The sequence below is a fragment of the Sapajus apella genome, unplaced genomic scaffold, assembly GCF_009761245.1.
Source record: "Sapajus apella isolate SASKATOON/1434 unplaced genomic scaffold, GSC_monkey_1.0 scaffold140, whole genome shotgun sequence".
Taxonomy (NCBI): Eukaryota; Metazoa; Chordata; class Mammalia; order Primates; family Cebidae; genus Sapajus; species Sapajus apella.
Window position 1 is genome coordinate 2,571,449 of NW_022437080.1, and position 25,425 is coordinate 2,596,873.

At 44.9% G+C, this 25,425-nt stretch overlaps 1 protein-coding gene across 12 annotated transcripts in view; it reads left to right on the forward strand.

Moving 5' to 3' along the window:
* Positions 1-7,994: 7,994 nt before the first annotated feature.
* Positions 7,995-25,425, forward strand: part of SAP130 (Sin3A associated protein 130) — an 87,588-nt gene continuing 70,157 nt past the window's right edge. For 5 of the 12 annotated variants that reach the window (XM_032263968.1, XM_032263975.1, XM_032263976.1 and 2 more), the window contains exons 1-7: positions 7,995-8,175; positions 9,816-9,933; positions 17,914-18,149; positions 19,276-19,434; positions 20,899-21,010; positions 22,529-22,653; positions 25,242-25,366. In XM_032263968.1, the coding sequence (XP_032119859.1) occupies positions 9,822-9,933; positions 17,914-18,149; positions 19,276-19,434; positions 20,899-21,010; positions 22,529-22,653; positions 25,242-25,366 (869 nt within the window). In that variant the 5' untranslated portion in view covers positions 7,995-8,175; positions 9,816-9,821. Of the gene's footprint in view, positions 8,176-8,774; positions 9,015-9,815; positions 9,934-17,913; positions 18,150-19,275; positions 19,435-20,898; positions 21,011-22,528; positions 22,654-25,241; positions 25,367-25,425 lie in introns of those variants that run through there. The other 7 variants (XM_032263965.1, XM_032263966.1, XM_032263973.1 and 4 more) reach the window with 3 other exon arrangements.

Below are 25,425 nucleotides of genomic sequence, written 5' to 3' on the forward strand. Positions count from 1 at the left end.
CTGACTGAACACAGTGGTTCACTCCTGTAATCTCAGCACTTTGCGAGGCTGAGGCAGGTAGAATACTTGAGCCCAGGAGTTCAAGACCAGCCTGGGCAACATGGCAAAACCTTGTCTCTACTAAAAATACAATAACAACAAAAATTTAGCCAGGTATGGTTACACATGCCTGTAGTCTCAGCTACTAGAGAGGCTGACATGGGAGGATCACCTGAGCCCAGGAGATTGAGGTTGCAGTGAGCCATCATTGCACCACTGCAATGATGGTTGTTGTAAGACCCTGTCTCAACAACAACAAAAAGAAATTATTTGAATCCACTATGACCTGTAAGCACCCCTTCCCCTACTTGGAGTTCTTCTGCCTTTCCAGACTGAACAAATGTGTATATCACTTGTATTGATTGATGTCATCAGTCTCCCTAAAACCTATACAACCAAGCTGTAACCTAATCACATTGGGCACATGTTCTCAGGACTGCTTGAGACTGTGCCTCAAGCCATGGTTACTCACATTTTTCTCAGAATAAACCCGTTTAAATATTTTACAGAATTTGGCTTTTTTTTTTTTTTTTTTTTTTTGAGATCAAGTCTCGCTCTATCACACAGGTGCCGTCTCAGCTCACTGCAACTTCTGCTATCCAGGTTCAAGGTATTCTTGTGCCTCAGCCTCTCAAGTAGCTGGGGCTAGAGGCACATGCCACAACACCTGGATAATTTTTATATTTTTAGTAGAGACGGGATTTCACCATGTTGGCCAGACTGGTCTCAAACGCCTGACCTCAAGTGATCTGCCAGCCTCAGCCTCCCAAAGTGTCGGGATTACAGGTGTGAGCCACTGCGCCCAGCCAAGTTTGGCTTTTTTGGTCACCACAGGTACTGAGGTATGTAAAAATATTATGGTAAGAAAACAAGCCAGGCATGGTGGCTCATGCCTGTAATCCCAGCATTTCAGGAGGCAGAGGTGGGAAGATTGGTTGAGCATAGGAGTTCGAGACCAGACTCAGCAACATATCAAGACAACATCTCTACAAAAAATACAAAAATTAGTCAGGTATAGTGGCACATGCCTACAGTCCCAGCTACTTGGAGGCTGAGGCAGGAGGATCACCTGAGCCCAGCAGTGAGCCAATCATGTCACTGCACTCCAGCCTGGGTAACAGAGTGAGACCCTGAAAAAAAAAAAAGAAAGAAGAAAAGAAAGAAAGAAAGAAAGAGAGAGAGAGGAAGGGAGGGAGGGAGGGAGGAAAGAAGGGAGGTGGGGAGGGAAAGGGAGGGAAACAAGAAAAGAAAAGAAAAAAGGCAAAGAAATAACAAAGTATACTCAAATACTAAAAAGCTGTACGGCCATCTCTAGAGCAATCTGCCCCAGCCTATTGTGAGAGGAGGTCAGGTTCCTGGGAGACATGTGTCAGGGCAGGGCAAATGGTCTGGCCGGCCACCTAGGCATTTCCTATTCCACATCCAAAGGAGGTTGCAGTGGCCCCTGAGTCTGTTTTTGAATGGACTTTTTCCTGAAGTGGCTGGACTGAAACTCATAGCTTTGCTGCCCCCAGGTATGATCAGTGGAAGCAGCTAGGCTACGGGGAGCATTAGGCAATCTGCCACAAAATGCCTTGTAGAAGGAGCAGGGGGCAGACCTGACATAAGTCTCTGAGCCTGGGGAAAGTGTCCACAGGGCTTCTATAGGGCTGCAGGGCCTCTGCGTCTTGGAATGGGGTCACATTCTAACTGTCATGAGTACAATAAGTTGGCCGCAGGGCCACCAAGAGTCAAAAGGGACCAGGCTGACCAGCTGAGAAGGGCCCTGCACTGTGAAAGGCATGGATGTGAGACCCAGCCCTGCTGCCAGTCTGGGCTGTGCCAAGTCTCCGTGCTGACTGACATACCACTCACAGTGTGGCTGGTACTCAACGTGGTGAGCTCTGATAGCCCAGCCTTTCCTGCCTTCCTGGAAATCCCCAACCCCAGTGCTCCTACCATGCCTCTCTAGGCTTATCCTGGGCTTGGGCCAATCATGGAACAGCTAATGGGGCTTCTCCTGTCTGGCCTCCTCAGGAAAAGCTTTGCTTTTCATTTGCAGGTTCAGTCAACCCTGATGTCTCTAGGTAGCTGACCTGTTCCACCTAACCTGGACCCATGAACTACCTCAGTATCAACCTATATGGCAGGGTCTTCAAACATGGCTTCCCAAGACATGAAGTCTTGATGTGACCTGGTAGCTCCAAGAAAGAGTGTTTGTCCCAGTGTCAGACTAGCAGCAGAGTTGGAAGAGAAACTGGGTCCTGAATTCCCACGGGTTAATCAGACATAGAGTGTAAATACAGCAATGCCCCCTGCAAAGATGCCCACACTCTAACTGCTGGATGGAATCTGTGGAGGTGTTACCTTCCATGGCAAAAAGGCATCTGCAGATGTCATGAAGGGTATGGACCTTGAGATAGGAAGACAATTCTGCATGATTGAGGTGGGCCCAGTTCGATCACCAGTCCCTAAAATCAGAAAACTTTTCCTGGCTGGATAAGAGAGATGAGATAGGAGAAAAAGGCTGTCTACAAGGAAGGTTCTACCCAACATAGGAGGAATGCAATTAGCCACCCTTCTCAATTTTCTCCAGAATTTGAAAATGATGTAGAAAGAAGAAGAGAAGGAGCTAAAGCTGAAAAGCCTGAGTCCCATGAGAGCCATAAAAAAGCTAAGCCATGCATTGGTTGAAGCCATAAGATGGAGAAGTGCTGTGTAGAGTTTCCAGGGACAACCAGCAGTCAGCAGCAGCCAACTCCATTATAATCTCATGAAACTAGTCATGTATGCAGTCTGTCCTTGACCAAAACATTGCTACAGACCACATGGCTGTATAAGTTAACAGAGTACAGGAAGTGCCATCCCACCACCTCTGCTATTGGCCACTGGTTAGTGGAAAGTCACAGGTCTCACCCACACTCAAGGCAAAGGAATGATCCCTTTGCCTTGGTTCCTACACAAGGGTAGGAATACTAGGAAGGGATCACGGGGCACCATCCTAGAGTCTTCTGCCACACATGGCATAGGTGCTGCTGGGGTGGGTACAGTGGTACAGAATGTGATACCAGAAGGAGAAAGAATCTGAGTTTGCCCCGGGTAATAAACAGGTGGAGGTTATAAAAATGATCAATATGGACAAGTTCAAAAGAAACACATTCTTTATGTATAGCTCATTTAGTACGCGTAGCAGCTTAGCTGGAGATAAGTAAGGGTATGATTATGTTACATGAGTGACCTAGAAGAAACAAGGCTTTCCCTGACTAGGAGATTGAGTCAAGGGAAATATTTGGACAGAGGGCAACTGCAGAGAGTAAGTATCATTATACTGCTCATGCAGTGACTGAGAGAGAACCATCTGGATCCAGTGGTAAAGAGGTCCACCAAAGTGTAATGACCTGGCTGACTCTGGGCACACTGCCTATGTGTTAGCCCTTCTCCACAAGGAGCGGTACTGTTCGATAAAAACTTGCAGGCTACTACTACCAGTTTGCCCTTGAATTCTAAACACACACACACACACACACACACACACACACACACACACACACACATTTAAAAAAGAGAAAAAAATTCAACAGAGTGTTGAATCACCCAATGGGTTCTTCCTGTCCACTGTACAGACAAAACTAATCCACTGAGACCTTGGCATTGCAGCAGAGAAAGTGTTTAATTGACAGGAGGTCAGCAACATGGAAGACTAGAGTTATCACTCAAATCAGTCTCCCCAAAGGCTCAGAGCTTAGGGTTTTATGGACAATCTGGTGAGCAGGGGGATAGGGAATGAGTGCTATGATTGGTTGGGGATGAAATCATCAGGGTGTGGAAAACAGTCCTCATGTGCTGAGTCTGCCTCTGGGTGGGGCCACAGGACCAGTGGAGCCATGAGTCACGAGTTCAGGTAGGATCAGTCTGAAAAATATCAAAAAAAAAAATCTTTACAACAATGATGTTATCTGTAGGAGCAATTTGGGAAGTCATAAATCTGAGCTCTCTGGCCACATGACTCCTGAGCAGTAAGGGATTATAGAAACTGAACACATTTTAGGAGAGTTCAGGCCCCTCTCATAATCCTATTCTCGTGGCCTTTCATTGGACTTACAAAGGTGGTTTGGGTCTCCAAGCAAGGAGGGGGTTAGTTTTAGATACGGACTATTATCATCCTTGCTTTCAAGTTAAACTATAAACTAAATTCGGAAACAGCTTGCTCTACACCCAGGAATAGCCAAAGATAGCTTTGAGGTCAGAAGTAAGATGGGGTCAACTACGGCTGATATCTCTCTCTGTCATGATTCTGCAAAAGTGGTTTCAATCACTTCACCAAGTCTCACGGATCATTTGCTGACATCTGACTGACTTCCACAGGACACTCTACGTGGAAAACCTGTCTGCTTTGTTGGCAGAAAACAGTAGGTATTTGCTTTTCTCTAGAAAACCACCCAGCAGATATGATGCCTACTGTATCTCTGCTTAATCCATTCAAAATATCATGGGTGAACAACATTATTTTCTTTTCCTTTTTTTTGAAACTGAGTCTTGCTTTGTCACCCAGGCTGGAGTGCAGTGGTACAATCTTGGCTCACTGCAACCTCTGCCTCCCAGGTTCAAACAATTCAGCCTCAACCTCCCATGTAGCTGGGATTACAGGCGTGCCCCACCATGCTGGGTTAATTTTTATATTTTTAATAGAGATGAGGTTTCACCATGTTGGGCAGGCTGGTCATAAACTCCTGGCCTCAAGTGTTCTGCTTGGGATTACAAGTGTGAGCCACCATGCCTGGCCAATTTTCAAGAGCCTCAAATACTAATAAGCTCCCGAAACTGGCATAGGGCTTGCATACTTGAGGAGTGTGGAAGTGTCTTCTGCACACCAAGCTCAGTTGATGGGAATTCTAACCCTAGTGATAAAAGATGGGTGAAGCACCTGTTTTTCTTAAGTGTCCACTATGTGAGGGACTAGAGACGCAGATGAATAAAGCCATAGCTACTGTCCCAAGTAACTCAGGTAAACTCCGATTTCAATCATATAGTAGCACTAATGTGTTTGTGATTATATTTAGCAAACATTTATTGAATGCTTCCTGGATCTAAAACCCTGTTGACAGGAGATAAAAAGACGAATAATTTCTCTCTCCACCTACTGCAGGAGGAATATGGGCAGACATAAATCGGTGCTGTAAGAAAGGTATTAATGAAGTGCTATGGAAGTATTCTAGTTGGTGGGGAAAGGAGAGGAATTGCAGGAAGGCTTCTTGCAGAAAGGAAAGGATTTTCTTTCCAGTTAGGCATTATAGAATTGATAGAACTCTTCTAGATGATTGCTGAGCATCCTAACCTATTAGAACGCACTTCAGGCCAGAGCAAAATGCTGGAAGCCAAACTGTGTAGATAACTAGTAGAAACTGTTGTTGAGAGAGTATCTAGTTTTTGGAGAGGTAGGAGACACTAAATTATTAAGGCCTTTGGATATTGGGCATAGGGATTTGGAATGTATTCTGAAGATATGGAAACGTCGTGGATGGTAAGGCTAGATCCAGATTAGTGATTTAGAAAAAGAATTCTGGAGGACATATTGGGTGTAGGAAGATATTTCAGGGGGACAGCAGCATTGCTGCAATTCAGATAATAATGACAGCTTGAGCCACAGCTATGGAAGCAATTGGAAAAGAGGCAGAGGTGCATATCAATGTAGCAATCTTTCTGTCTTCAGCTTCATATATGTTGAAGCTGAAGACAGAAAGGATGGTGATGCCAGTAAGCAAGCCCAGGTATCAAGAGGAGTACATAGGTAAGGCAAATCAATAAAGGTGTTCAATACATTAACTTTGAGGGGCTTGTAAGACTTCTGTGTCAATTGGCCCATCAGGTGGAACTACAGGTATACAACTCAGAGAGGTCACTACATAGGTAACATTTTCTTCTTTCTTTCTCTCTTTCTTTATTCCTTCCCTCTCTTCCCCTATCTCTCTCTCCCTCTCTCTTAACGGAGTTTTGCTCCTGTTGCCCAAGCTGGAGTGCAATGGCACAAGTTCAGCTTACTGCAACCTCCACCTCCCAGGTTCAAGTGATTCTCCTGCCTCAGCCTCCCGAGTTACTGGAATTACAGGTAGGTACCACCACATCTGGATGATTTTGTACTTTTAGTAGAGACGGGGTTTCTCCATGTTGGTCAAGGTGGTCTCAAATTTTCGACCTCAGGTGATCCACCCGCCTCAGCCTCCCAAAGTGCTGGGATTACAGGCATAAGCCACCGCACCCAGCATAGCATTTTCAAAGGTGGTATCTGAGACTGGATGTAGTGGCTCATGCCTATAATGCCAGCACATTGGGAGGCCAAGGTGGGCAGATCACTTGAGCTTAGGAGTTCGAGACCAGCCTGGGCATGAGACCCTGTCTCATATATATATATACTTTTTTAATAAATTTTTATAAATTATATATATATATTTAATAAATTTTTATAAATTATATATATATTTTTAATAAATTTTTATAAATTATATATATATATATTTTTTTTTTTTTTAAACTAGTAGGGTGTGGTGGCATGCGCCTGCAGTCCTGGCTACTACTCGGGAGGCTGAGGCAAGAGGTTAGTTGAGCCTAGGAGGTCAAGGCAGCAATAAGCTGTGATCACACCACTGCACTTCAGCATGGGTTGAACTGAGACCCTGTCACACACACACACACACAGACAAAAGGATGACATTTGAAACTGTGGGAATACATTAAATCATTCAGGAGGCCAGTATAGCATTTGAGCGTTGAAGCCCTGAAGAATGCTATGTTTATGAGAAAGAGGAGGTATAATGGAGCTTGAGACAGGAGTAGAAGCAGAAGACAGCCTGGTTCCAGAGGCCAAGGGAAGGTATAAGGAGGAATTACTACTGGTCAGTAATAAACAAGATGAGATCTAAGCGAGGACCAACTGCGTTTGAAGTTGAGTAGTTGTTGGCAACTTTTGGGGAGCAGTCTGAGAAGAGTGGCAACTCCAACAGGGAAAAGGACTGCCTAGGCACAGAGAAGGCTGAAGTGTCACAGCAGTCACTTTTTAGAAGTTTAAGAATGAAGGCAGGAAGGTGAAAAAGGAAAGTGGCTAGAAGGGGAGGAGTATCTGAGAGTCATCCCTGGGCTACAGCCAGGAGCTACTCTCTTCTATCCAAGCAGTTGTCTTACACAACTGTGCATGATAAGAAGAGGAGGTTTGAGCTCCATTTATTTCATAACTAATCACAAAGCTCCAGGCCTAAATGACCATCTGGTAAGGGAAGGGGGGGCCTTAATCTCTTATCAAACGCAAGTGTGCCCTCAGCAGATATGGCTAAGACTTCTACAGGTGCATAAACTCCAACCCTGAACCCCAAACAAAACGACAAAATAAAACTGCCCCCTTCAGGTCCTTTATAATGAGGAAAGCGCGCGCAGGTGCGCCCGGGCCGCCCGGAGCCCTGCGTCCCGCCGGCCTGTTTCCACAGAGATGCTTCCACAGAGCCGCGCCCGCGCCGCGCCTGGCTGCTCCCGCCGCGCGTAGGCTGTGCGGATCGCGGCCCCCGGAGGGGACACCGAGTCCCACTCGCGGCGTAGGGAGGCGGGCACCGTCACGACACCCAGGCGGCCCACGGCCCCCTCGGCCGCCGCAGTTGGCCTCCATTACCCTTTCCCGCGCCGCGCCGCCCCTCCCTGTGGGGAAAATGAAACCCAATGCCCTCAGGTTGAGGCACAGGGTGGCATCCACTGTCTTCTCACTCGGCCAAGAAAAAAGAACTGACTTCAGACGGCAAAGGGGTGTGTTGCCCTGGCCGGGTCGCCTGCGGCCCCGCCCCGGCGCTCTCCACCTCCTTCGCGGCCCGCCCTCCTGGCCCCACGACTACATTTCCCAGAGGACGCCGCGCCTCGGAGGGGCGGGCCGGTCCGCAATCCCGCTCACGGCCACCAGCGATTGGCTGACTCGGTAGGGGGCGGGGCCTGCGCCAGCCAATAGATGGGAGGCTCGTTACGGCGGCGGAAGCAGCGGCGCTGGAGTGAGGGGTGGGGGACAGAGTGCTAGCGCCCCGGCGGCGGCTGCGGGTCCGGAGCCTGAGGACGTCGGCCCCGCAGACGGAGAGCGCGCGGGAGCGAGCTCGAGGCGGTGCGGCGGCCACTCGGTGCAGCACCCAGGTAATGGCGGGACGGGCGCCCGGGAGTGAAGGGGAGGAGACGAGGGGGCGGGGCGGCCGAGCCGGGCTGCAGCGTCTGTCCCGTTGCGCGTCCCTGGGGAAGGGCAGAGGATCTTCGTCTCCGGAGGCTCGGACCCCGGTTCTTTCGCGAGCTGTGCACGGCAGTTGGGCCGGCGACAGGGGCTGGGTGTCTTGTGGCGAGGAAGGGAGAGGCACCGGGAGGGGTGGGCTGACCCGGGCGTGGGGGCGTGGCGGACGTGGGCCTTGGCGGGGAAGCAGAGCGACCGGGGGAGCGCGGGCGGGCGGGCGGGCGGCCCAGGGAGTTTGGCTTCTGGAGCAGTTTAAAGTGACTCTCCACATCCGGGCCCTCCGCCCGCCGCTTTCAGACCCCGGCCGAGGCGGGGCCTCCCCGCTCCCCGCCCCCCTCGCCGGGGGCTCCTGTCTGCCTCTGCCATTGGCTCAGCCTCGAGGGGTTTGGGCTGCCCTGGCTAGGCTCGCGCCTGATTGGCTGGCGGTCGGCGGGAGGGTGGGGCGGGCTCAGAACGAGCAGGTCGCTGTAGATTGGTCCTGGGCTTCCAGTGACGCGCCGGGCGTGGGGCCAATGGGCGGGCGGGGGAGGCAGGGGCAGGTTCGGGGGAAGAGAACTGCTAGCCGAGCGGCGGCCGGGTGGCGGGGGTGAGTGGGGCCAACCGGGCTGGACAGCGGCGGGCCCGGGCGTCGCCGCCGCGATCTCTCTCGACGCTCCCCGAGCGCAGCGTTGCCGCCGAGATGGGCCCTCCGCGGCACCCCCAGGCCGGCGAGATAGAAGCGGGCGGTGCGGGCGGCGGGCGGCGGCTACAGGTAAAGAGGCACGGTGCTCGTCTTGTCGAGGGGCTACCCAGATCGCCCGTCCGAACCCCTACCCCGGAGACGGGGGTCTCACACTCCGAGGTGTCTGGAAACCGGCATCCTCTGATCTCAGCGGGGGCTTCGCGGTGGGGTGGGGTTGCGGGCGAATCAGGGGAGATCGGCGGAGCTTGGCTCCTGAGGGAAAAGTGGGGGGCGATTTTAGGGAAGATGGAGAAGATTTTGGGTCCTCTGGCTCTGGGGGGGGTCTATGAAAGATAAAGAAAAGGAAATCCGTAAATGGAGGCCTTTGAAGAAAAGCATTGGAGAATTCCTTTTGCATCAGGTCTGGATGTTAGCTATCCGATCCTTTCTTAGGGCTGGGTATCTCCCTCCGAATATTCCTATGACATACTAATCACAGTTCTCTTCACCTTGGTGTGAGGCGTGAGTGTTTCAAAGAGACATGCCATTTTCCATAAAACTTTACAGAGAAATACACATACATTGTGGTAATACCTGTCATGTGACTGTTGTACAGGATTCAATGGTGATTTTTTTTAGCATAGCAATCCACAAGTATTTATGGAGGGTCATAGTACCCGCCAGCGCCGTATAAACGATGTAGTTAAAAAACCTTAGGTAGTTTAGATAATGCCTGCATTTGTATTGATCTCAAGTTATTGTTTTAAAATAAATGATGCAGTATTTGCCTTTCCAGGGGACTATCTCATAGATACTAAAGATGCTTTAATTTCTCAATATTGATTCAGATCTCAGAATCTTGTAATAACCATATAACTGTATGTACTGCAGGTGGAAATGAGTTCTCAACAGTTTCCTCGGTTAGGAGCCCCTTCCACTGGGCTGAGCCAGGCCCCGTCTCAGATTGCAAACAGTGGTTCTGCTGGATTGATAAACCCAGCTGCTACAGGTGAGATGTGTAATGTTCTAAAGTATTTCTTCCTGCTTTAAGAATATTGTCATTTTTCTTACTCAAAAATTAGCAGATTCTTTCTAGGATTTTAGTAAATTCTTGTTTATTGAATTTGAAGAAAGGGTATATTGCTGTTCTAATTCAAAGAAGGCTTTTTTTCTTCCTGTTTTAACCACTTCATTCACATGTACTAGAGTACACATGCAACTTATAGTAAAGCATGCTTGTAAGAACTATTTTTGAAATGGATTAATGTATTCTTATTTAATTAATGTCCAGGGGTATAGCATTAGTGCTGTGAGGGAGCCGAGAGGTGTTTAGGAACAGATCTTGCCTTTTACGAGTTTATTATCTAGGAAAAGAAGTGGAAAACAAAGGATATATGGTTTTCCTATGGTATCTGTGGGGGATTGGTTCCAGGACCCACCTCAGATACCAGATTCCACAAGGCTCAACTCTGATGTAAAATGGTGTAAGTTTGCATGTTACCTATACATATCCTCCAGTATACTTTAAATCATCTCTAGATTTCTTGTTATACTTACTACCACATAAATTCTATATAAATAGTTGTTACACTGTATTGCTAAGGAAATAACGACAAGGGAAAAAGTCTGTATGTGTTTAGTACAGATGCAACCATGTTTTTTTTCTCCCTGAATATTTTTTCTCCCCAAATCCAAAGTTGGTCAAATCCACATCAGGGAGCTCATGGATACAGCGGGCCGGTTGTGTATACATAGATACAACTTAGTTTTTAGTCTTACGCCCTTTGAGCGGTATAAATCAGTGGTTCTCAGTGGCAGTGGTGTTTGGGAGGTGATTTTTCCTCCAGGAAATACTTGGCAATACCTAAAGATAGTTTGGTTGTCGCAACTAGAATGCTGTTGGCATCTGATAGCTAGAGGCCAGGGATACTGCTAAACATCCTACAAGGTAATGGGAAGCCCCCCACCCCCAAACAGAAGTATCCAGTCCAGGCAGCAGTGCTGAAGTTGAGGAATTTCTTCATATACTCTTTTTCTCCATGTATTAAGTAAAAATATGACATTGCAAAGTTAAACTCTTTTCTATTCCTTTTTCTTCACCACTCGATTCTGGTGTTTCTTTTGGTAAATGATACTACTATGTACTTATTGCTCAAACCAGTAGCTGAGGCTTTTTTTTTTTTTTTTTTGCAACAAGGTCTCTGCCACTTAATTGGGAGTACAGTGCCATAATCACAGCTCACAGCAGCCTCAATCCAGCTAGTTTTATTTTATTTATTTTTAATTTTTTTGGGGACAGAGTGTCACTCTGTGGCCCAGGCTGGAGTGCAGTGGCGTAATCTCACTGCAACCTCTGCCTCCCAGGCTTAAGCGATTGTCATGCCTCAGCCTCCAAGTAGCTGGGATTACAAACATACACCACCATGCCCAGCTAATTTTTTTTTTTTTTTTGTATTTTTAGTAGAGACAGGGTTTCCCCATGTTGGCCGGACTGATCTATAACTCCTGACCTCAAGTGATCCGCCCCCTTTGGCCTTACAAAGTACTGGGATTGCAGGCATGAGCCACCACACCCAGCCGCAGGTTTAGCTAATTTTAAATTTTTTTGTAAAGTGGGGATCTCCCCATGTTGCTCAAGCTGGTCTCAAACCAGGACTCAAGCAGTCCTCCCTTTTCAGCCTCCCAAAGTGTTAGGATCACAGATGTGAGCCACTGTGCTGGATGGAGGCATCTTTAATTGCTGTGTGTTTTATTATGAACTGTGGCCCTTGTCTAATGTTTCAGCCTCATTTCCTATTATTTTGCGTTTCTCCCGCCAACTTAGGTTCTTTTTTCCAATGGAGGTGGGGTTTTGCTATGTTGATCACACTTCTCTCGAACTCCTGGCCTCAGAGAATGCTCCTACCTAGACCCCAAATTTCTGGGATTGCAGGCGTGAGCCACTTGTGTGGCTACCAACTTAGTTTCTGTTATAAATTTATTTAAGTTCTCTTTAGACTTGAAATGATTTTAAGCTACTTTATGACTCCTGCTGGTTGGTATCTACTCATATTTCTAAATAAATGATTAAAAAGTTCCCCATTTCATGATGTTGGGACTTTGCACATTCTTTTCCTTTTGCCATAGTCTTCCTTCTTCCTTTCCATATACTGACTCATTTGGCTAATCCCTGCTTCTTTCAAGTTGAAACTTAGATGTTACTTTCTCTAGAAGAAAATTACTCTCTAGAATAACAGAAGACTCTATCTTCTACAACAACTTAGGTGGAGGATCTAGAAATGGAACCAGACATATATAGCCAATTGATTTTTTATAAAAGTGCATAAGTAATTCAGTAGGGAAATGAGTCTTTTCAGTAAAGCAGTGCTGGAAGATCACAACATCATTATGGGGGAATATAAAGGCTGGGCGTGCTGGCTTGTGCCTGTTATCCAAGAACCTTGGGAGGCCAAGGCAGGTGTATCACTTTGAGCTCAGGAGTTTGAGATTAGCCTGGGCAACATGGCAAAACCACATTTCTACAGAAAATACAAAAATTAGCCAGGGCCAGGCTAATTTCACAGTGGCTCATGCCTGTAATCTCAGCACTTTGGGAAGCAGAGGTAGGCGGATCACCTGAAGCCAGGAGTTCGAGACCAGCCTGACCAACATGGTGAAACCTCATCTCTACTAAAAATAGAAAAATTAGCTGGGCATGGTGGTGGGTGTCTGTAATCCCAGCTACTTAGGAATCTGAGGCAGTACAATTACTTGGGAGGCGGAGGTTTCAGTGAGCCGAGATTGTGCACACTGCACTTCAGCCTGGGCAACAGAGCCGAGACTTCATCTCAACAACAAAAAAAATTAGCCAGGTGTGATGGCTCATGCCTATAGTACCAGCCACTTGAGAGGCTGAAGTGGGAGGATCACTTGAGCCTGGGAAGCGGAGGTTGCAGTGACCTGAGATTATACCACTGCACCCCAGCCTGGGTGACGGAGTGAGATCCTGTCTCCAGGAAAAAAATAAGAACTTATAACTCAGTAAAAAGACAAACCACCTGATTTTTTTTAAAACGAGAAAATATTTGAGTAGAGCTAGATGAGTGCCAAAGAAGCACATGAAAAGATGTTCACCATTATTAATCCTCAGGGCAGTGCATGTTAAAGCCACTGTGAGAAACTACTGCACATCGAGTAGAAAGCCTAAATTAGAAAGACTGAGAATACCAAATGTTGGTATGGTTGTGGCACCAATAGAACTCATATTTTATTGTTGGTAATGTAAAATGGCCTAGCCACTTCAAGAAACAATTTGGCAATATGTTATTAAATATACACTTACCACATCACTGAGCAATCTCATTCCACAGGTATTTATCAAAGGTAAATGAAAATGTATATTTATACAAGGACTTTACTCACATGTTCGTAGAAGCTTTATTAATAATAGCCAAAACAGGAGAGAAGTCCAAATGCGTATCAGCTGGTAACTGGATAAGTAAATTGTAGTATATCCATCCATGCAGTGGAATGCTACTTGGCAAAAAAAAAAAAAAGGATCAGACTACCAATACTCAAAACATTATGGATAAACCTCAGAAATATTACACTAAGGAGAGAATCCAGATACATAGGACTATAGATGATGTAATTCTATGATATGAAATTCCAGAAAAGACTACGCCATAGTGACAGAAAGCACATCAGTGGTTTCTGGGGAATAGAGGTGGGAGGGAGGGAATTGACTACAAAGGGGTATGAATGAACTTGTTGGAGTAACAGGAAATGATCTGTATCATGATTGTGTTATACCACTGTATACTTTTGTGAACATTTATCTAATGTTACACAAAGAATTAGCGAATTTTATATGTAAATTGTACCTCAGTAAAGCTAATTGATTAAAATGGACGAAAGATAAACACGCGCTTCACTAAAGAAGATATATATGAATGGGCTGTGATTACATAAAAAGATGTTGAACATTACTAGTCATCACGGAAATGCTAAATAAAACTACAGTGAGACACGCACCACAACCCACTAGAATGGCTGTATATCAAACATGAGTAAGGAAGAGGAGCAGCTAGAACTCTTGTATACTGCTAATGGGAACAGACAGTGCTACAACTGCTCTGGAAAGTACTTTGGCAAAGTTAAAGATGTGCTTACCATTTTACCCAACCATTCTGCTCTTTGGTGTTACTGAGGATGTTCATAAAAATATTACTGAACTTTTCTTGTAAAACAGTGATGTTACTCTATGTAATTTATTCCTCAGTAAAGAGGTTTTTATTTTTGAGATGGAATTTCGCTCTTGTTACCCTGGCTGGAGTGCAATGGCGTGATCTCAGCTCACTGCAACCTCCACGCCACCCCCCCACCCCCAAGTTCAAGTGATTATCCTGCCTTAGCCTCTCTAATAGCTGGGATTACAGGTGCCTCCCACCACACCCAACTAATTTTTTGTGTCTTTAGTGGAGACGGGGTTTCACTATGTTGGCCAAGCTGATCTCAAACTACTGACCTCAGGTGAGGCACCCACCTCAGCCTCCCAAAGTGCTGGGATTACAGGTGTGACCCACCATGCCCAGTGATAAAAAGGTTTTAATCATCTGGGAGAAAAGTTAATATATAGCAAAAAAGAAAATGTACATCAGTCTTTTCATCCAACACTTGTACTTTTTAGACATTTTTTTCCTGAAGAGATCACTAGACAAGGTTGTTGCTAAAAGCAAAAATTTGGAAATAACCTAAAAGACCATTAATGATACAGTGATTTTTAAAAAGCTGTAGTACATCTATACAATAGAATCTCATTTTACCTTTTTTTTTCTTTTTTTGAGAGGAGAGTCTTGCTCTTTCGCCCAGACTGGAGTGCTATGGCACAATCTCAGCTCGCAGTAACCTCTGCCTCCCAGGTTCAAGCGATTCTTCCGCCTCCGCCTTCCGAGTAGGTGGGATTATAGGCACCAGCCATCATGCCTGGCTAATTTTTGTATTTTTGTAGAGACAGGGTTTCACCATGTTGGCCAGGCTAGTCTTGAACTCCTGCCCTCAGGTGATCTGCCTGCCTCAGCCTCCCAAAGTGCTGGGATAATAGGCGTGAGCCACTGCGCCTGGCTCCATTTCACCTTTAAAGAATGATGCAGTATTCTCTACTCGGTAGTTCCACTCCTAGGCATATATTGAATAGAAGTGGTACATAGGTTCACCAAAATACATGTACAAGAATATTATTAGCGTTACTCAAAATAGGAAAAAAATGAAAACTATTTAAAGTGTCTCAAGAGTAAAATGGATAATTTGTACATTACTCACATGTCGTACTATATACAGCATTGAGAATGAAAGAGCTACAGCTGTGTACACTAATGTGGATGACTTTCATACCTGTCAGTGAAAGAGGCAAAGTACAATTGAGTGTATTTGTTATGAGTCTGTTTATATAAAGTTCAAAAACAGACAATACTAATCTATAGTGTTACAAGTTAGGAGATTGGTTTCCTTGGGAGGACAGTAACTAGAATAGGGCCAAACTAAGAATCTCTGGGGGACTAATAATGTTTTCTGTCTTGAGCTGGGTGCTATTTACTTAGGTATATTCAGTTTATGAAATTTCAGCTTTCATATGAAAGTGCACAACTAATATATGTGTACTTACCTTTATGAAGATCATACTTTAAGGAAAAAAATTCAAATGAGTAAAAACCCACCCAAAATTTAAAAGAAGTGGGAACTGTCGCCAGATCTTTTAAGTGTAGGTGCCTTTGTGGGGTAAGCTTGGGGGCAACTTTACTTTCTTTATGGTATTTCAAATAATTTAAATTCTCTGCATAAGTAAATGCTCAGAAAAAAAGAATGTTAATATTATTTTGGAAAAATTATCAAAATGTATGAGTTAATACTTTCACAAGCTCTTCCTTTATTACTTTATTATTCATTCTCTAATTTTTTTCCACTTAATTTTTTTTTTTTTTTTTTTTTTTTGACGCTGAGTCTTGCTCTTGTGCCCCAGGCTGGAGTGCAGTGGCAGGATCTCCCAACCTCTGCCTCCTGGGCTCAAGCGATTCTCATGCCTCAGCTTCCCGAGTATCTGGGATTACAGGTGTGCACCACCACATCTGGCTATTGTTTGTATTTTTAGTAGAGACAACATGGTTTCTCCGTGTTGTCCAGGCTGGCCTCAAACTACTAGCCTCATCTGATCTCCCTGCCTTGGCCTGCCAAAGTGCTGGGATTACAGGTGTGAGCCACCGTACCCAGCCTCCACTTAAGTATTTAAAAATTACTTAATTTAGTTTTTAAATAGGCCAGGTACAGCGGCTCACACCTGTAATCACAGCACTTTGGGAGGTCAGAGGCGGGAGGAACACTTGATCTCAGGAGTTCGAGACCATACCGGGCAACATAGTAAAACTCCTGTCTTCGTAAAAAATTTAAAAATTAGCCAGGCGTGGTGGCGTGTGCCTGTAGTCTTAGCTGCCTGGGCAGCTGAAGCAGAGGACCACTTGAGTCCAGGAGTTTGAAGCTATAGTGAGCTGATATTCTACCACTGTGTTCCAGCCTGGGAGACAGCAAGACCCTGTCTCAAAAAAATAATTAAAAAGAAAAAATTAAAAAATTTTTAAATAGATACGTATTCTGGTAATCCAAAACTCCAAAAGAAAAAGAGCATACAGTGAAAAATATCTCTCCTCTTTCCCTCAGTTTTGAAAAATTACATATTCTTAAAGTTAGGAATCGTACTCAAAATATCTTTTTTTTTTTTCTTTTTTTGAGACAGAGTCTCGCTCTGTTGCCCAGGCTGAAGTGCAGTGGCGCAGTCTTGGCCCCCTGTCCAGGCTGGAGTGCAGTGGCACAATCTCAGCTCACTGCAACCTCCGTCTCCTAGATTCAAGCCATTCTCCTGCGTCCGCTTCCCACGTAGCTTAGATTACAGGCGTGTACCACCATGTCTGACTAATTTTTTTGTATTTTTAGTAGAGACAGGGTTTCACCATGTTGATCAGGCTGGTCTGGAACTCCTGACCTCAAATGATCCGCCTGCCTTGGCTTCCTAAAGTGCTAGAATTACAAGTGTGAGCTGCCATGCCCAGACCCCTACCACCTTTTCTTTTCTTTTTTTTTTTTTTTGAAACAGAGTCTCACTGTTTCACCCAAGCTGGAGTGCAGGTAGCACAATCATGGCTTGGTTCACTGCAGCCTTGAACTCCCAAGGTTAAGTGATCCTTCTCCTTATGCCTCCAAAGTAGCTGAAATTACAGGTACATGCCACCATGCCCATTTAATTTTTGAATATTTTACAGAGACGGAGTCTTGCTGTATTGCCAAGGCTGGTCTTGAACTCGTGGGTTCAAGGGATCTGCCTGCCTTGGCCTCTCAAAGTGTTAGGATTGTAGGTGCAAGCCACTGCACCAGCTATACATTAAAAAGTTTTTTTTTTAGACAGAGGCTTCCTCTGTCGCCCAGGCTAGGGTGCAGTGACACAATCTTGGCTCACTGCAACCTCCGCCTTTTGAGCTCAGGCGATCCTCCCACCTCAGCCTCCTAAGTAGCTGGGATTACAAAAAAAGTGTGTTTTTGGGTTGTTTTTTTTTTTTTTGTATTTTTAGTAGAGATGGAGTTTTGTCATGTTGGCCAGCATAAAATCTCTTTTTAATGTCAGGCTTCTATAACATTTTAAGAAGATGTTTTAAATGAAATTGTCATATCCTGTATTGTACTTTTAACTATTTCAGCTCATTTTAGATAACTTTCAGTTAGTTTATTTGTAAGGGTGTGAAAGCTACGATATCCAGAATAAATTCTGTATTACACAATTGTGGCTCTTGTGTCTATAGTCCATCAGGAGAATCCAGTGCCCAAATTGGCCTTGTTAAGAAAACATCACGAGGAAATGGTCACTTTGTCAATCCTGACATTTAACTTTAGGTGCCCCTCTTGTCTGTGCTGCTATCTTACATTGGGAGACTGTGACATACTGTCTCACTCTTAATGTCTTTACTAGTCAATGATGAATCTGGTCGAGATTCTGAAGTCAGTGCCAGGGAACACATGAGTTCCAGCAGCTCCCTCCAGTCCCGGGAGGAGAAGCAAGAGCCTGTTGTGGTAAGGCCCTATCCACAGGTGCAGATGTTGTCCACACACCATGCTGTCGCATCAGCCACACCTGTTGCGGTGACAGCCCCGCCAGCACACCTGACGCCAGCAGTGCCACTTTCATTTTCGGAGGGACTCATGAAGGTAATGGAGAAGGTTAAAACTTCACACTGAACCAGAGCTAAAGACTGGCTAATGTTTGTAACAATTTGCACAAAATCTTAGGCTGTATCTTAGGATCATATTTCATTTTTTCTTTAGGGCTTATGAGTTCAGCTTTTCTCTGTAACCTAGCCCTGGTTTTCTACAGTGCCTCGTTTTGTGCTGCTGAGCAGTTGGCATCACAGGATCTTTGCTTTTACCATTTTTATATTGATATTATTCAGCTTACTGGCATGTTAAGTTAGATACAACCTTGGAGAGGGACCTTTTTTTAAGCCAGTCAGATTCAGTAGTGGGGGCTTAATGACTCTAATGTTTTTCGTTTTGTTTTTGAAACGGAGTCTTTCTGTGTCATCCAGGCTACAGTGCAGTGATGTGATCTCGGCTCACTGTAACTTCCACCGCCTGGGTTCAAGTAGTTCTCCTGCCTCAGCCTCCCAAGTAGCTGGGATTGCAGGTGGGCGCCACCGCGCCCAGCTAATTTTTGCATTTTTAGTAGAGACAGGGTTTCACCATATTGGCCAGGCTGGTCTTGAACTCCTGGCCTCAAGTGATCTGCCTGCCTCAGCCTCCCAGAGTGCTGGGATTACAGGCGTGACCCACTGTGTCCAGACGACGCTAATGTTAATAAGTTATAATAACCCAGTACCGTGGGGCCAACTGGAGTGGCACTCTTCTTTAAGGTTTGTTTTAATAACTGGTTAATTTGGGGGTTTCTGAGAATATTGCCTGTGCATTACCTTGGGGTTATGTTTCAGTTACTGGGAGTTTTGTTTAATCCATGCAAACTTGGGAGGGAGCATCATGTAGAAGAAAGGGTGTGGGCTGTGAGCCATGCAGCTCTGGGCTTTATTCCCAGTTCTACTTCTTAACTGTGTGCATGGCTTTGAACGAGTTAGTTAGCCTTGCTTTGTATGTTTCTTCATTTGTGAAATAGAAATGCTAGTACTTCAATGGAAGCACTGTGATGCGAATAGATAAAACATATAAAGCTTGTAGCATCTTTCCTGCCACTCTCCAGATTCGATTTGTGTACTCTTAATTGTGGATTGAAATGCATTACCAGTACGACACCATTGATATGTTTTGTGTGGTTTTCTCTTTGCAGCCACCCCCGAAGCCCACCATGCCTAGCCGTCCCATTGCTCCTGCTCCACCTTCTACCCTGTCACTTCCGCCCAAGGTTCCAGGGCAGGTTACCGTTACAATGGAAAGTAGCATCCCTCAGGCTTCAGCCATTCCTGTGGCAACAATCAGTGGACAACAGGTTTTTCTTCCTTTTAATTTGCTGATTTTCAAACTGAAATGCTAAACTGTTGATCATGATTTATTGAATGCTAGCAGTAAATTAGGCACAATAATAAAAAAATTAAACAGTCACCAATACCTGCAAGGGAAAATAGGTTTGAGAGAGAAGGATAACTGTAGGGAGTAGAAGCCAGTATCCATAGTGGTCATTTAGCCAGAATTTATTGAGCAGCTACTATATGCTCAGCTTGACCCTCAGTGTGATATGTAAATCTAGGTAAAATAGTCTGTGTCCTTGAGGAGTCTGGAGTCCGGTTTGTGTTTGGTTTTAGTGTCAAGAACAGCCTCCTAGGGGTAGTGGTGGGCAGTGCTTCTCTGTGGTTTCTCTGAGGAGCACAGAGGTGCATCTCATGGGATACTGGTAGGTTACCTCAAGCAGATATCCAGTTGCAAACTTTTTTTTTTTTTTTTTTGAGACAGAGTCTCTCTCTATCACCCAGGCTGGAGTGCAATGGCATGATCTTGGCTCACTGTAACCTCTACCTCCCGTGTTCAAGTGATTCCCTCGCCTCAGCCTCCCGAGTAGCTGGGATTACAGGTGTGCACCACTATGCCTGGTTAATTTTTGTATTTTAGTAGAGACAGGGTTTTACCATGTTGGTCAGGCTGGTCTCCAACTCCTGACCTCAGGTGATCAACCTGCCTCAGCCTCTCAAGTGCTGGGATTATAGGCATGAGCCACTGCACCCAGCCTTAGTTGCAAACATTTATTTTGAAGTCTCCTGTTTTAAGGTTTTTTTGTGAAATTTTGCAATCCTACTCTGCTGTGTACTTCTTATTAAATATTTTTAATTATTTACCTGGGAAAAAAACTAAATCAAAAACTTTCCCTTCACATTTTCAAGAAGAAGTTATGTCCCAAAGAGGTGTACTGTTTTTTTCCTTTTGTCATACTGCTGAGTACTCTCAGAAGTACCAGAACCCTTAGCTGAGAAGCACTGACCACTGTGGTTTGGGAGAATTTAAGGGACGTTTCAGGGTTGAGCTGACAAACTGGTAGGGGAGCACCTGTTGGAGATGCTAGCTGACATTTACTTAGCAACCACAAAGCTTAAAGAACGGATGGGTGCAGCAGTACGTAAAGGAAATAGTGAGAATGGGAAAAAATAAGCATTTGTCCAGGATGGAGAAAACAAGTGTGAAAGCTAATATTGCAGATGAGAGTTTCTAAAAGTAGATATCAAAATATGTTACCTGTTATTATTTGGGCCTGCAGCAGTTGTGGGGTCCTCATACTTCTCACATGCCTGTAATACAGTATGGCTTATAAAAGTAGCTCAAGCTAAATGCCCTTAGCCCTTTCCCTTGGGATACTCACTATCTAAAAGGAACAACCTGACCCACATTTGGAGGCAAGTGACTTCCTAGAGGCAATGGCTAAGACCAAACATGTGAAAATAACATTCTATCCTCTTTCTTTCAGGGACATCCCAGTAACCTGCATCACATCATGACTACAAATGTGCAGATGTCTATCATCCGCAGCAATGCTCCTGGGCCCCCTCTTCACATTGGAGCTTCTCATTTACCTCGAGGTAAAGGCCCTGCGTTTTGTTCAAACTCTGGAAATGCAGTAACAGATATTTATTTGGTAAAATATATAACATAGAATGTATCTAGAATCAGCTTGTTAAAGTTGCAGGACAACAGTCTGCAGGACCTGAACCAAGTAAATCTCTTTTATTTCAAAAGACAAAAAGGCTGGGCACTGTGGTTCATGCCTATAAACCCAACACTTTGGGAGGCTTAGGTGGGAGGTTCACTTGAGTCCAGAGTTTGAGACCAGCCTGGGCAACATGGCAAAACCCTGTCTCTACAAAAATATAAAAAACTAGCCAGGTGTGGTGGCATGCATCTGTAATCCCAGCTACTCAGGAGGCTTAGTTGGGAGGATGGCTTGAGCCGCAGAGGCAGAGGTTGAAATGAGTTGGGATTGTGCCGCTGCACTCCAGCCTGGGTGACAGAGCAAGAACCTGTCTCAAGAAAAAGAAAAAAGAACTGCAAGACAGTAGACATAAACTTGGAGCAATACCTGTTTTTAGCATGGTATAATATGTGCTTATTATAGTTGCTTTACAGGTGTGTATACTTACGCAATGAAGATGTTTAATATGCTCTAAAATTGTCCTTTACATTGAGGAACTCCCCAAGCTATGGTAATCTCAACATGGTTTTTATTATTATTAGACTGTGTATAGTCCTCATTTTTAATAGTCACAAATATTAACACTGAATATTTTTAAAGTTCAATGATGATCTTTACTCAGTTTTTTAACTTACATAGCAATAAGATGATGATGATAATAATTATTTTTTGAGACAGGTCTTACTGTGTTACCCAAGCTGGTCTCAAACTTCTCAGGCACAATGATCTTACCCCTTTAGCCTCCTGAGTGGCTAGGACTACAGGTGTGAGCCACCACACTGGCTAAGATTAATTTATTTTTACCCTTAAGTTCTGTAAGATAGTAAATGAGTTTTGACTAGAAATTATTACCTTTTATTGGAGAGTGTAAAACAATTGGCAAAATCAAGTTAGCAAACAGAAGACCAGGTTTGCTTGGTTATATCATAATTCAGTGGTTCTCCAAATATGGTTCACAGGCCCTTATGGGGGTCTGCAGGGTCAAAACTGCAGGGTAGGGTTAGGGTTAAGGTTAGGGTTCATAATGTGTCCCTTTCACAATGTTGACATCTGTTCTGATGGAACAAACACAGCGGTAGGCAAAGTGCTCAAGCCCTTGTCAGAGCTGAGGCAGTGGCATCACACTGCTGTTCGCTGTGTGCCTTACCACTGTGCGCACTTGCAGTAACACAACAGAAACAGAAAGCAGCAGCTAGTTTCACTTAAGATTGTCTTTGAAGAGGCAGTATGAATTATTACTAAATCTCCTGAATACACATTTTCTTCATTTTCTCTGTGATTAAATGAGAAGTATACATGCTATACTTCAGGTCAGTACGGAAATGCTATCTGAATTTTAGGAATTATGTTGATGATTTTCCTGGGGAATATAACTAGAATAAATATAATAAATACTTTTTTTTTTCAGGTGCAGCAGCTGCTGCCGTGATGTCCAGTTCTAAAGTAACCACAGTCCTGAGGCCGACCTCACAGCTGCCAAATGCTGCTACTGCTCAGCCAGCAGTACAGCACATCATTCACCAACCAATCCAGGCACGTCAGAGCCTGGGGTGCATTAAGGGCCTCATTGGAGTTATTCTCTCTGCCAGGCACTGGGCACATCTTGACCTCAGGGACTTTCCATCTAGTTGCCAAAACACAGGGAAATTTGAAAGATGCACAGTGTCGCGTGGCAGGCTGTAAGAACACAGAAGAGGGGTGGTGCGAAGGCCTCGTATTGGAAAGGCTGTGCTAATGAGGATGCAGAGAGTGAAGAAGAAGTGAAGGGGAAAATGAACAGTGGCAGGGAAGGGAGTGATAGTTATAGACAGCAAGTAGTAAAGGCCAGCTAGGATTGAGGGATTTTAATTTGGATAGTGGGGGTCTGTGGATTCCTGAAAGTTATGCATATATGTATGTATGTTTCAAGAAGATGGTCCATGCCTTTCAGTTTTTTTTCAAGGAAATCTATGGCCTCATTACTATTGAAGTATAATGTATTTGCAGGAAGTACAGTATCTGTAAATTAGGTTCTCTAGGATATGGAGTATAAACTATATACTATAAATAATACAGTAGCGAGAGCCACTGTGTTTTTCTTGAGACAGAGTCTCACTCTTGCCCAGGCTGAAATGCAGTGGTGTGATGCCAGCTCACTGCAACCTCTGCCTCCCGGGTTCAAGCGATTCTCCTGCTTCAGCCTCCCAAGTATGTGGGATTATAGGCTTGTGCCACTATGCCCAGCTAATTTTTGTATTTGTAGTAGAGATAGGGTTTTATCATGTTGGCCAGACTGGTCTTGAACTCCTAACCTCAAGTCATCTGCCTGCTTCGGCCTCATAAAGTGGTGGGATTATAGGTGTGAGCCACCATGGCTGGCCAAAGATTGTTTTTGTTTTTTTAACATAATGGCTCTGTGTATCATTGAAGTAATTGTTGAATGATGAGATTAGGCCAGTGCAGTGGCTCACGCTTGTAGTTCCAGCACTTTGGGAGGCTGAGGCCGGTGGATTGTCTAGGCTTAGGAGTTTGAAACCACCCTGGGCAACATGGTGAAACCCCATCTCCACTAAAATACAAAAACATTAGCCAGGCATGATGGCGTGCGCCTGTAATCCCAGCTACTCAGGAGGCTGAGGTGGGAAAATCCCTTGAGCCCAAGAGGCAGAGGTTGCATTGAGCCAAGATTGTGCCACTGCACTCCAGCTTGGAGGACAGAGTGAGACTCCATCTCACACAATAATAATAATAATCTAGCTGAATCACATGCAGAAGGTCTGTCCCCTTAAGCACTTTCAGGGGATAGACAGATGTGTGAAACAACTGGGTTTAAGATAATAAGAGTATTGATTATGTCACTAGGTAGTATCTTTAGCCTACAGCTTTCAGGATAAACTAAAAGACCTTGCTGGCCAAGAAAACACAGTCAGAGGAGTATTAGGCCTCCAGTAGTACACATGATATATATGAAGGGATAGAGGAGGACGAGAACCAAGAGGGAGCTCCCGAGTGAGGAAGCTGGTGCGGTAGCCCTATTGTGAGACACGCAGCTGCACGTGGTAGGAGTAGCATGGAAAAGGGCTACAGATGAAAAGCAAGGATGAGGAATAGGTAAAGCTTGGTTTAGATTTAGATGCAAGTTTCAAGGTTAAGAGTGAGGGAAGAATCAGAGCTCAGGTGATTTGAAGAATAACAGTGGATAAGTGAATGAAACCCGTGTGCAGCTTATTTTTCAGAAGAACATTCCACATGTAAATGTGATAAGGGCACTCTGTCCACATGAAAACATACAGAAAGCATGTGGGCACCCTGAACTGTTACCTAGAAAAGAATACTGTTACCCTGAGTTGGCCTTATACTCACAAACTTAGGTGGCCTGAGAGACAGTAGGCCCTCTGTGGAAGGTGCTGGGTTGGATGGAAGTGTGAAACGTTTACACCAAGACCAACAACAGACCTGTGGCAACTGTAGATTGACGGGTGAGATCCCAGTGGTACCAATAGTAGGGCAGAATTTTGACTCCAATCATGTTTGCAGAGGAGAGACTCGTGTACTGTTCAGTCAAAATGGGCTTTATTTTTTCAGAACACTTTTTAAAGTTATCTTAATAAGGGATATTTTTGATGATTCAGAGGTTTTTTTGTTTGTTTGTTTGTTTTGAGATGGAGTTTTGCTCTTGTTGCCCAGGTTGGAGTGCAGTGGCATGATCTCGGCTCACTGCAACCTCCGCCTTCCGGGTTCCAGCGATACTCCTGCCTCAGCCTCCCGAGTAGCTGGGATCATGGGATTATAGGCACATACCACCACGCCTAGCTGATTTTTTTTGTTTTGTTTTTAGTAGAAATGGGGTTTCACCATGTTAGCCAGGCTGGTCTCGAATTCCCGACCTCAGGTGATCCGCCCGCCTCGGCCTCCCAAAGTGCTGGGATTACAGGCATGAGCCACTGCACCCAGCCTGTCTCTTGGTCTTATAACAACCTATCTGAAAAGAGAATTCCTTAATTGGAATGGTGAGAATTTATTTTTACTTGAACAGAAACATACTTATCTGTAGGCTCAAGTTTCAAATTACACATTTAGTATTTGGCTTCCTACATTTCCTTTTATTTTTGTTTTAAATGAACTGTTTTTTCTCTTGGTAGTCTCGGCCGCCTGTGACCACCTCCAATGCCATCCCTCCTGCTGTGGTAGCAACTGTCTCAGCCACCAGAGCCCAGTCTCCAGTCATCACTACGACAGCAGCACATGCTACTGATTCAGCACTGAGGTATACACGGGAGTATGAAGTTTGAGCCTTCCTGCTGGTCCTCCTCCTTCACTCTTTTT